General features: G+C 52.1%; 3 protein-coding genes across 3 annotated transcripts; all 3 read left to right on the top strand.

The window, feature by feature from the left end:
- Positions 1 to 1,412: 1,412 nt before the first annotated feature.
- COCVIDRAFT_97855 (hypothetical protein) lies at positions 1,413 to 2,437 on the top strand (the record flags this gene model as incomplete). The annotated part of the gene is made up of 2 exons (XM_014701705.1): positions 1,413 to 1,679; positions 1,742 to 2,437. The coding sequence occupies 2 exons, from the start codon at positions 1,413 to 1,415 to the stop codon at positions 2,435 to 2,437; spliced, it is 963 nt and encodes a 320-aa protein (XP_014557191.1).
- A 600-nt stretch (positions 2,438 to 3,037) lies between these two features.
- COCVIDRAFT_97944 (hypothetical protein) lies at positions 3,038 to 5,204 on the top strand (the record flags this gene model as incomplete). Its single annotated transcript, XM_014701704.1, has 2 exons — positions 3,038 to 3,084; positions 3,167 to 5,204. The coding sequence occupies 2 exons, from the start codon at positions 3,038 to 3,040 to the stop codon at positions 5,202 to 5,204; spliced, it is 2,085 nt and encodes a 694-aa protein (XP_014557190.1).
- Positions 5,205 to 10,213: 5,009 nt separating this feature from the next.
- On the top strand, positions 10,214 to 10,701 carry COCVIDRAFT_97738 (hypothetical protein; the record flags this gene model as incomplete). Its single annotated transcript, XM_014701703.1, has 2 exons — positions 10,214 to 10,354; positions 10,387 to 10,701. The coding sequence occupies 2 exons, from the start codon at positions 10,214 to 10,216 to the stop codon at positions 10,699 to 10,701; spliced, it is 456 nt and encodes a 151-aa protein (XP_014557189.1).
- Between the last annotated feature and the right edge of the window lie 1,979 nt (positions 10,702 to 12,680).

Genomic DNA, 12,680 nt, shown 5'->3' with positions numbered 1-12,680 from the left:
TGGGAGTAGAGTGGTGCAGTGATTGTAGATTTCCAAAAGTCGAAAGGATAAGGTATGGTAGGTTACTATGGATTTTTGGTGTCGGCTTTGGCTTTGTATGGTTTGGGGTAATGTTTTTGTTCAAGGTGGACATGGGTGGTCTTTTGCAACGCTGCCGATAAAAGGCCTACAGTCATTCTGCTTAGGCTGTTGTTCTTGCAGTAGGTCAGATTGACAGAATCATAATTTAACATTGCCCTGTATGCTTTCAAGCAAACGTTTGTTGTATTCGCATGACAACTGACACGATGATTACACATGCCCAAAGTTGACAAAGCGCTTCCAAAGTTTCAGTGTCCAACATGGTGATTTTCGTTCTCTCATATTGCTCATAGGGTGCATTTTCTCAGCCAACCTTGTCATTGTCGAGCTTGGTGTGGGATGATGTTGCAGTTACAGTACTGCTGTAGCCATCTTGATAAAAAGATATTAGAGAAAGCCAGGCTTACGAATATGTGAGCAAGCAACTAAACAATGCCAGCTCTATCGTTCCGATGATTCCGACTTAACCATGCCATTCTTGACTGCTGCGGCGCTTGTTGGTTTTGTCTAGTTCATGGGAGAATTTCATGTACCCATAAAAACACTATCTGTGCAGTAAGAAAACACCCATGTCCAGATCAGAGATAGAGGGATGAGATCGCGATTACCTGAGCATAGCATAAGCCAAGGGGTGGAAGGAAAATATGTTTGTAACTCGTGATGCGCCAGTAGAGTCTGATGCCTAAAGCTCGGGGCTGTCCATCGGCAGAGGATGAGGCCATTTTCGGTATTATTATTCTTTGACCAGAGCTGAAGACATTGGGTGTACAACTCGACCAGCTCACTCAAGGAGTAGTTAGTATCCTATCCACTGATCACCAGGACTAGGGCCGATGATATGGATACCTCGGCGGGCCTTTACTAGACCGGCCCTCTGCAGGCCCGCCCCGCAGCCACCGGTTCACCAGATATGCAGGCAAGACTGGTCGCCATTGCTGGATCAGCAGGCCGACCAGTAAGGTGGGCGGACGAGTCTGGGGAAGCAAGGCAAGCGAGTGCAGGCGAGTTGGGCTGAAACGTGGGCTGCGTTTCAGTCGAAGCTTGGTGTTGCTGGCACAGAGAGCATGGTGGGGCACCGCTCATTGCCCCTCACCCTCACCGCAGACCAACTCTCTTTCTACGAAGTCGGAACCGCTCTTGTCTAGTGCATGTAAGTTAACGTTGCCCTGGTTTATTTATTTGGCCTCGAGCCCGTCTAATCAGCCGTTCTCATCCAGCAATCCATCAACTCCCCACCGCGACAAATAAGCTGTGTCGAGCATAATCATAGTTAGCCCTCCTACTAGCATCTCCTCGAGCTACGTCAACAACAAAACCGTCTCATCGTCGCCATGGTTGAACGTGCGAACCGCCCTTCTGCGCTGAATGCGCCCGCTGCTACTGGTCCTAGTCCCCAGGTCGACATTGTGGGAGAAGCCGGCAGCCAAAAGGTGGTTGCAAGACTGCCGTCTGGAGAGAGTGTTGAGGTGCTGCTCTATGGAGCCACAGTCACCAGCTGGAAGAGCAATGGCGGCCAAACTGAGAATCTGTGGCTGAGCGAAGCTGCCGACTTGACGGGCAAGAAGCCAGTTAGGGGTGGAATCCCCGTCGTGTTCCCGGTAGGCATATGCAGAGCTGAGTTTGGTGGTGACGGGTGAGAGTGGCTAACAACTGTCGTCAGGTCTTCGGCCCACCACCCAAGGAAGGCCACCCCACGTCCACGCTTCCCCAGCACGGCTTCGCTCGTGGATCGCGATGGGAGTTCATGGGCAAGTCCACAGCCGAAGATGCTCTCGACTCCAACTCTGTCAAGCTCGACTTTGGCCTTGATCGCCAGGCACTCAGCGAAGAGTCGCGCAAGGCATGGCCCCTCGACTTTGGCCTTGTATACAGCGTCACATTGAGCAAGGACAGCCTACAAGCTGTGCTCACTGTGCGCAACGAGGGCGAGGAGAGCTTCGAGTTCCAATTCCTGCTGCACACCTACTTCAAGATTCAAGACATTTCCAAGGTTGTGATTACTGGCCTTGCCGGCACAGAGTACATTGACAAGGTCCTCAACGCGTCGATACACACGCAGAGCGATAACCAGCTCAAGATTACCGGCGAGGTCGACCGCGTCTACAAGGACATCAAGCAGGACACGACGTCGATTGTCGAAGACGGCAAGCCCCGCTTCGACGTCATTCGCGACAACGTCAAGGATACGGTCACATGGAACCCGTGGATTGAGAAGGCAAAGGCCATGGGCGACTTCTCGCCCGATGACGGCTACAAGAACATGGTGTGTGTGGAGGTTGGTGCGGTGGATGGCTGGCAAAAGCTGGAGAAGGGCGAGGTGTGGGAGGGCGGCATGCTGCTCAAGAGCCACCTGTAAGCGGGTTAAGTAATGTCTGGAGCGCTAGGTAGAAAGTCGACCGAGGGATGACAGATGCTTGTCCAGCTAGCTGTACCAATGAACCACAGAATATTCAAGAATAACAAAGAACAACAAGCCATTGCCGGGCGGCGCCAGGGTTGTGATGTTGGTAAGCGGTGTAGAGACAGCGGACCCTAGGCTGAGATAACCCTGGAGGCTCTGGGTATCTGGCTGGGAGGTCCCTTGCCCACCCGTTCCACACTTTTGACCCCCACCAAAACACGGAAGCTGTCCAAACAACAACACACCATGTCATGACAACAATCAGCGCTATTGGTATCAACCGGTCATGTTCAGCCTAGAAGCCGCTCGCGAAGTCGTTCGCATCCCGCACTGGTACTGCCTTGACTGACGCTCTGGAGCTTCCATAGCTGTCGTATAGATAGCAGTAGTAGCTTCCCCGCATAGTCGCAATAAAGTGGTGCGACGACACATATCAGCGTTTTTCCGGTCAGGGCGATTACGTCGGCCTTCTGTTGACGTAGCCTCAGTCAGACGTGCCTTCACTGCCTGTCTACACCACTGCGCGCCTGGCTGCGCTGTCTGGTCAAGCAAATCATGTCCCTCATACCCTATGGTCCGGCCGAGTCGCGGGAAATTGTCCTGTAGGTCATTGCCATCCCCCTACATCAATCGACGCATCGTATATCACCACAATCAATAAGCCGACACTGACACTGTCTTCAGGCGTCACGGATCTGCAGTCGTCGTATACGACCAAAACTCGAGGCAGCTCTCTCTGCGTGACGCTTCGCACGCAACCAACATTGACTCCACAGCATGTCCTTTTTGTCACCGAGCCTACCGCCCACCCTCGCCACACGGCAGCGACGACAGCGACGAGCATGAGCACAATGCGCCAGGCACTTCCACGGACAATGGCTTCGTCAACCCGGCATACTTCCAGATGCTCCGCCGCAGTCAGCCCACATCTGCTGAGACGTCGCGACCCCCGTCACCGCATAAACAACTAGCTCCTGCGCCTTCGCGCATGACTGGCTTTGGTGCACCTCCAAGGTCCGAGTTTATAGCAAGCACACCGGCTCAGCCGCAAAGGAGCCAGGGTATATCAGCGCGGGCTTTTAGTCCGAATTATTTCAAGGATTTCTTCATAGAGGAGCGCGAGTTGGGTCGAGGGGGAAAAGGCGTCGTCCTGTTGGTGCAGCACCAGCTCGACGGGGTCAAACTTGGCAAGTTTGCGTGCAAGCGCGTGCCAGTGGGTGACGACCACGAGTGGCTAGAGAAGGTGTTAGTCGAAGTTCAGCTCCTGCAAACCCTATCGCACCAAAACTTGGTATCATACCGTCATGTGTGGCTCGAAGACTATCAGATTTCGAGCTTTGGACCGAGCGTGCCATGCGCCTTCATCCTGCAGCAGTACTGTAATGGCGGAGACCTCCACAGCTACATTCTCGACTCGGCAAAAAAATCAGTCACAAAGGAACAGATGAAGGAAAGGCTCCGGAGGAGATCAAAAGGCCAGCTGGAAGAACCAGAGAACCTGCATGGGCCGCGTAAGATGCCTTTTGAAGAGATTATTTCTTTTTTCAAGGACATTACATCCGGCCTAAGCCACCTTCATGCAAATGGCTATATTCATCGAGACCTGAAACCAAGTAACTGCCTACTCCACCAGACGGGGCGTAAAGTACGGGTCCTGGTCAGTGATTTTGGCGAAGTACAGTCGATGAACACAACGAGAAACTCGACGGGTGCTACTGGAACCATTTCATACTGTGCGCCTGAAGTGCTCCGTCAAGAGCAACCAGGGGGTGCATTCGGCAACTTTACCACCAAATCAGACATCTTCTCTCTTGGCATGATTGTTTATTTCATGTGCTTTGGAAGACTGCCGTATCGGAACGCCGATGGTATCGACGAGGACAGCGAAGATCTTGATGAGCTGAGAGCCGAGATCTCGACATGGACCGGCATAGACGACGAGCAGCGCGTGCGCTCCGACTTGCCCGAGAAGTTGTACAGATCACTCAAACGGCTTCTTGCCCTCGACCCCGACAACCGTCCTGGCGCCGAAGAGATTTTGCAAGTACTCAAGTCACCGCTGGTGTTCGACGAGTACGCTACATATACCAACTCACCCGCAGTCGACGAGTTCAACCCTCGCATATCCCGTGCGGATACACCCAGTCCGGCTCCGACGCAAGCGAGCAAAAAGCGCACTTCGGTCAACTATGCCCGTCCTGGGCGATCGAACCTCAGTGCCACGGTCATGGACCGGTCGCCCAGTCCACCAGATACACCGGCAATGCGGAGAGAATCGTCTGGGGATGGGGCAGTCATTCTCAGAAGGAAGATAGATCTTCGGCCCCCATCGTCGTCAGCCGAAAGAACTCCGTCGCCGCAGCGGCTCATGTTGCCCCCTCCAACACCAACTGACATGGTGTCAAGATTGTATCGAGCATCCGGGCACCCTGTGGCGCTTGGACTCACAAAAGTGACTTTGTTTTGCGCAAAGGCGTTTAGTCTTCTTTCACCCTGTCAGCCGTTTGCGGCCGATGCTCGCGTTCTGTACCCGCTGCTCTGTCTAGCATCGATTGATTTCTTGCACGTGAGCTGGGTTGGACGGCTCATGGGCAGAGAGTTTAGTCTGGGTGGATTAGGCGCGTCACTGTTGCTTTTACTGTTGCACGTGATTGTGCTGGGGACGACATTGAGGTGGGATAAACTTTGTGAGAAGAGAGGGATGGTCTGGGACGCCCTCTGAGGCTATGCATGGGGAGTGCGGACTTGTGCAAGATATTAGCGGTGGGATTGATTCCAATACAATTATGCATGACCGTATCATAGCGATGAGAAAAAAACAATCAAGCCACTTCACTTTCCATATTCTGTCTTCTCGCAGCGCTGTCACGTGCCCGCGCGACGCTGATGACGATGTTGCACGCCTTCTTTGGGAGAGGGGCTGGAGGGCCAATCAAGGCCGACTGGGCGTGGGTGGGGCTCGGATGCGTTAGCGTTGTTTTGGTAAACACGCCCTCCCGCTTCATTCATCTGCGACACTGCATTGCACCTTCCAACACCAACACGCGCTCCCAAGCCATCTTGTTCCCTTGGGCTGGCATTTTTGGACACGACAGCGTGTAGCTTCACTAATCTTTACGAAGCATCTCTTCTTGTCCCTATATACGTGTTCTACGACGCGCCTTGATCATCCGCAACACCAACGCTGCCATCGCAGCTTCACACATTGGACATGCAGTCTTCTCCTCCCACCAGCGACGGGAAAGCACGCGCAATCCGCGAACTTTCTCGCAGCCTAAGTCACAGCCCAAGAAACATCGAGTCACCATCACCATTGCCAACAGACTCGAATCCCACCCAGCGATCGGGATTCGGCGGCACTGACACATCCCAATTTTGGGACAACCCAGACATTGTCCACTCGACACAGCACAACATTGTAGACGACACAAACACGCTTCCCAAATTCCCCCGCATTCGTTCCACCGCGAAAAAGCAGAGTGCTTGGGCGCCCTTCCGCTCCGAGCAGATCCAGCCTGACACATCCATGGTAAATAAGGAGTTCCTCGACTTCGACCACTCCATTTCCGACGAGGAAAGCATGGCTGTCGAGCAAGCACGTGGTGGTAACCGCAGCAACCGCGGTACACCTAGCAAGATTAGTTCGCCGTTCAACAGCCTCTACGACATGACACCCCTCACCAACAGGTCGCGTAAATCGCACATGGCAGACACAAGCAGCCTTCGACGCGACGCGGCAATCCGACGCGCCTCCCGCAACGACCTCGACACGATATCACCTCGCCCTTCGAGCAAGCGCAACTCACCAGCTCTGGCTAAAGAGGACCGCAAGCGCAACTCTCTTTCACAGCTGCACGCCAAGTTGTCTGAAGATGAGTCGTCGTTTATGGACCAGCGACCCCCCACAGTCACCATTGACTCTACCAAGAATTCGCGTTGGGGCAACCGCAGCCGCCAGGCATCGCTTCAGATTGACGGCAATGCCGATACCCTGCAGAGTAAAGGAACGCCTCGTTCAAGGCAAAATACCACACAAAACGCGACTGGCCAGTCATTTATCCTTCCAGATCTTCCTAACCTCACCGAGCTGGTCTCTGGTGTTTTTGACGATGGTACCCCAGTCTTCTCAAAGACAACGACTTCACGATCACGCTTTTCTGCCCCACCAAACGGTGGTCGCCGGCCCTCATACTTTCCTGTCGAGGGAGTTCCAATTCCCGATGAGGAAAAGGCCATCTTTTCCGCACTTCAACAGCTGCAGGAGAAGCTTGCAGAGATGGAGCACGAGCGTGCGGAACAAGAGAAGAAGATTGAAGAGCAGGATCTCGAGTTGATCGAGCTGCGAGCCACAGCACAGGCCCAGGAGAAGCTACGTCGAAGTGACAGTGCCCAGGATTCCGATGCTGGAAAGAATAGCTGGAAGATCGAAAAGACGCGTAAGTGACAAGAAGTCTGGAGATTCATAGTGATATTGACTGTTTTTAGGACTCGACGCTGCAGTGCAAACACTACGAACTAGGATCGATCGTGCCGACCGAAAAGTTGCTGTTCTGGAAATCGAGAAGAAGCGTTTGAACACCGAGAAGGAGAGCATGGCAAACCAGCTTGGTGTTGCTTTCCAGACATGTGAAGAGCTCAAGAACGAAAAGAGTGTACTGAGCAATGAGAACGAGGAGCTTCGCCAGGAAGTTGAGACACTCCGCTCAGAGAACGAGGCACTGCGTGATCAGCTCGATCATGACCAATCTCAGCACCGGGAAGAAACTACCCAGCTTCGACGACAGTTTGACCAGGCCGCGAATGCAACTGAAAGGGAAGACGCCAACCTACATGCTGAATTGGCTCGTGTACGCGCACAGCAAGATGAGAATACTCAGCAACTTAGCCGCAGAGATACAGAGTTGCGACGAGTACGCCAGGAGCAGGCTGAGTTTGCTCGTCTGAAGTCAGAACACGATTCTCTCAGGTCTCAACTCGCAGAGATCAAGGCTAGGCGGGAAGAGGACGCTCAGCGCTGGGCTCGCTTGGAGTCTTCTCTGCGTAGCAAGGTTGATCGACGTGATGAGACCATCCGACAGTTCCAAGATACTACTCAGGAGCAGACAACTGAGGCTATGCGCTTGGACAACGAGAATCTCCGTATCGAACTTCAGGAGCTCCAGGCACAGCAAGATGAGGAATACGAGCAATGGGCAAGGAGAGAAGCAGAGCTGCAACGAAAGATTCAGTCGCGTGAAAGGGCTATTCGAAGGACTCAAGAGCCAAACGATGGTCCCCAAGAGCAATTGCAACGGAGACCCAGCTATCGCCGAGAAGACACGCGCACGCGCATTAAGAACCGTGTCCAGCAAGAAGTTCGCAACAGCAGGCTTGCAAGCGAATCTCAGCAAGAAAGCCCACGAAAGTCGTTCACTGCTCATTCCAGGTTCTCAACTCGAAGTTTCTCTGCACCTGTTGTTACCGATAAGCATGCACGTGTAGAAAGCGAGGTCGAGTCAACTACCGACTTGTCTCTTGCACCTCGTTCAGCCCTTCGTATCTCACGCAACGCCCACTCTGCCAGGCAGACCTCAACCATCCAGCCTCCTGCAGATTTGGATCTCACCGAGTTGAGCTACATTGATAAGGATCAAATTGCTCAGCTTCGACGTCGCCTAGAGGAAGATCGAATTGCTAAGCGTGAATCTGCTTCGGCAGATGAGGTGACTCGCGAGGACACTGTCCGCTCTCAGCGTCAGACTCGTGAAGACACCGTGCGGTCAGTCGCCTCAGCTAAGAGCGAACGTCGCCCTTCTCTCGTCCGCAAGTCTTCGCTTAAGGATACTACACAACGCACCAGCAATACGCAGTTTGAGGAAGACACCGGCAACTTTTCCAACTTCGATACGGATGGCGATGCTACACAGACGAAGCAGTCTGCTTTTGACGCTTCAATGGTTAGCAACACGAGTCGAAGGCGCCGTAGTGCTCCTACTGAGATGACATCTGCTTTCATTGTTCCAGATATCAAGCTCAGCACATCAAAGCAGGCCACGACAACTATCAACGTGCACAGATCACTCCCCAAGGAGCACGACAACTCCAACTGCACCTACTGCCGTCGCGAAGGATACACCACCGCCACCGATGCTCTCCACGTGCCTAAGCTTGTTCCAGCATCTGTACGCACTGCGGATGATGTAGACGCTACTCTTCGTCCCGCACAATCGCCAAAAGAGGCCCTTGCACTTGTAGTAAAGGGAATGAACGATGAGCGTATTCACTTGCACGCTGAGTTGGCCGTCCAACGCGCCTTGCTCGAGCAACACGATCCCAGTCTCGGACAGCGCAAGCGTATTGCAATTAATGAAGCGATCCAGGATCTTCTCCGCCGGATTGACCATCTAGACAAGCAAATCTACCGCCTCCACGATGTGCTCGAAGGCCAACGGGCCGATGATCTGACTGAGCAAGATGTCGAAGAGCTCACTGGCCAAATCCGCGTCGAGGAAGAGAAGACTGGTCAAAGCGAGAAGAAGGCCAAGAAGGTCACTATCCGTAGCTTTGTCGACGAAGACGAGAGCGTAGAGATTGGTCGAGGTCGCTCAAGCAAGAACGGCGGTGCTCACGATGAGGAAGACGACGACGATGAGACGCACGAACTCCCTTGGGAAGGATTCGGAGATGACTCTGGTCCCGAGGGTGACGCTAGTTTCTCGGCCATGGCATTTACCTAGGTTGGTTGATTATATCGACTAGCCTGCCTCGACTCTTTTTCTTTCTTTCCTTATCCCCTTCAAAGGAAGGGGAAATCGGATATTGTTTGAATAGGATTATGGGACTTAACAAGGCGTTATTTGGATGTGGGGGTTTCCACAAGGGACCCGCATTAACTCGGACTTGGGTTTTTGCTTTTCAAATGGGTATGGGATGGAATATCGGCGTTCTTTCGTGCGTTTTTTGTATCCTTTTCTCCATTTCTTGTTGAGTTAGGATTTGTTCGTCTTTTTTGTCCTTTCGAGAGGATCCTTCTCTTGTTGTTGGCTTGCTCGGCTTGCTTCTCATTCCCCTTCTGACCTTTCCCTCTCTTTGACATATTTTCTAGCTTTTCTGTCTTCTTCTTCGTACTCATGGAGTGGCCTTTGTAGGTGCCTCGACTCACTTTTTTCCATCTTCTGCTGCTCCTGCTTTTTTTGCGGTTGTTTCAGTGGCGGGGATCGGAAAAAGTTTGAGTTGGTGGCCTCGGCGCTTTGAGAGTTTGAAGAGAGGATGGGGAGAATCCTGAGACTTGGAAGAGAGGGGAAGGGTGAGAGGAAGGGAGGTATAAGTAGGGCTTTGCTAGTATTGGAAAGGAAGAATCGAAGGAAGATGTATGAATATGTTCTTTGCTTGAATGATGAGATTGTGCAAGTCTGATCTCTACTATCTGTGATTGGAAATGTTTGTTTTGAAACTTGAACCTTCTTTCGATACCACCTCTCGGCGTCAATCACTTGTTCTTTATGTCTTTGTCCGTCGTGAGCACTTCATTCACATCTCGATCTGTAAACTGAAAATCTCGACGGAGAAAAAGAGGGAATGTAAATGTGATTTGTTGTTGACTACTACCTGAGTAATTTTTCTGTAGAGTGAAAGAAACAGGTGGGCAGAATACTTGATGATCGCAAACCTAGCCATCGGTATCGTGGATATGCCCCATGTCTTGTTATTTGATCGTATGAGGATGGTTATGCAATGTAGTGCCACGCTGGCATGCAGAGCCGGTGCAATATTTGGCTTACATTACAAGCCGTGCCTATAGTGTTTTTTTGGTTTTTTGCAGGTTCCCATGACTATGGCTTGCATGGTATACTACAAGTAGCGTTTCTTGTACGTGATGATTCGGAGCTTAGTGTGGATCCAGATACCAGCTGAGGCAGTTGGAGAAAAGACTCGATATCAGACTGAAATCCACGATGCCCGCGATGCATGAATGGCCTTGTGTATCGGAGAATACATACCAGATAAGAAGCGTTGCATGTTCCTACTTACCATGTGAGATACGGTGTTGTTCTGTAGAAAGGCCGAATAACAAGGCCATGAGCATATCCGATCACATCGATGAACAAATATTTCTCAGATCCCAGTGTATTGTCCTGCTGACACGACTTTCCTTCCCCTGCTTATCAGCAATACCGGTCAAAGCCGGGGCCTGGGTCAAAAAAGACATTGAAAGATGCGGAGCAACGCAGCCCAAATGATTGTGTCGTGCGTGACTCAGGAGAGCGAAGGGCAGCCAATCGGGCGGCAGCAGCACAAGAAGACATGGGGGACGGCGAAGTCGAGCCTGTTCGCTTCGAGGTAGGTGGAGCGAGACGGCGAAGTGGCGATTATCCGCGTTCCGGGGTGTGCAAGATAGGGCTGCTTCCGGGTCATCGCAGTATCGACGGATCGTCGGCGCATACGCGACGACCCGACGGATAGTTATCAAAAGAGCTGCTGGTGATATCCAGGTTTCTTGGCTTGAATGTAGGACACTCAGATCACGCGCAGGTCAGTACGCTTCGGAGTGTGCGGCGATTCGTGCGTGAGCGCCCAGGTGGAGGGCGTCGTGAGCGTGGCTTGATGTTGCTTTGACATAGCCAAGTGATGCTCAGAGGCAAACATGGGCGGCTTGAGTTGTCTAGCGTATGCGGAAACGGGAGTTGATGCAGATGCAGGTATGACTTATTGATGATAATGTTTACTAACAAGGTTAACTAGCGTATGTGGGGTTGGCTGTGTTGTTGAAGGAGGCATGATTTTGTGCCTACTTACAGTAAACATACCCAGAGCTTGTGGCAGGNGATTTGTAACTGTATATGCAATGCAGGTTCCAAGTCTTGATGTTTGTACTGAATGGTGTTGTATGTAGGATTGTAGTACGCGCATGCTGCAATTTGTGGACCTTGACACTCTGAGGCTCTAGGGTTTAGTGCAATTGAATAAGATTTATGGCATAACGGATAGACGAGATCAATAAAGCCACGTCCACGATGTTTCCGACTGATTTGGAAAGTTCAGTCGACTTATCGATCCACACCGATTAGCCGGAGAGGTCACACGTTGTGTTGATGCATCCGACTTATGGTGAGAAAGACAACCACGTCTAGATACGACATATGCGGTCCGAAATATCCCTGCATATCTCATGCCAAGCATATTTGGTGACAAAAGAAAAGATCCACGGTTGATCGCATCCAATGCAGTACATGCTGAGTAGCAGTGCGACTAGAAAGAATTGGCGCCAAGACTTCGCTGGTGCAAGCTGAAAAGCATAATTCAAGTTAGGTGAGAGTTTACGGGTCGCTGTACAACAATCAACACATCGTGTGTCCATGTCGTATTGGCGGGGGTTGTCTCTTGGATCTCTAGTCGTCAAAGAGCCGCACATAGCTATCATTGGTGCAGCAGGGTGCTATCGGCAGCTAAGCGTGAGCAAATAGTCTTGATTTGCCAACGCAATAGAAGGTGCTTGTTCCGGCTAGGCGGGCGGAAGGAGACAACGATAGCAATGGAAACAGCAGGCTGGCAGTGTATGCATGGCGCTTCGGCCGTTAGCTGGCGCGGGAATGACCGTATGCTTGCAGGAGCCCTCAGTGCTCGCGTGCCACTCGTGTGGAGCCAGCTCAGTGCGACGTCCCGAAGACTCGACCGAAGTATGGGAAAGACGTTTGGAACGGATGGGCTTGGAGGAATAGAGCAGACGTCCAGGGGGGAAAACTGGGGTGGTTGGTGACGAACGAATGGGAGGCTGAGGATGAAGGTTAGCGTGCCCAGCTCTACCTACCTCACTCGCTTCCAGATCTTCATGGGGATGCTCAGATGTGTGCCCACAGTCCAGCCTTCGACCTACTACTCTTGGCCTTGAAATGGTACCGGACGAGATCGACTAGTATGATGTTACCCTGCATACGAAGTGTTGCATGCTCACCGTGTCAACCTCGACGTCAGTCCACGAGGCTGCTCCATGTGAGCCAGTCCCGGCGGGAGAGTATAGTCGCGGGCAATGGGCACAAATGCAACCACTATGCCACTTTGATCTGATTTGACAGCGGGGATCCCGGTACGTCCTGACATGTAGTAATATGGAGAGGCGACGCCGAACTCACCGGGCCTGACGACTAAGCGCTCTTTGGACATTGTGGCATAGACAACTGCATCCTCAACGCAGAGAAAAGCATCGTGTTGGCTGGAAAAG

Source organism: Bipolaris victoriae (assembly GCF_000527765.1).
Source record: "Bipolaris victoriae FI3 unplaced genomic scaffold scaffold_37, whole genome shotgun sequence".
NCBI lineage: Eukaryota > Fungi > Ascomycota > Dothideomycetes > Pleosporales > Pleosporaceae > Bipolaris > Bipolaris victoriae.
The sequence above is the reverse complement of the archived record's forward strand: the minus strand, read 5'-3'. Positions and strand labels throughout refer to the sequence as shown.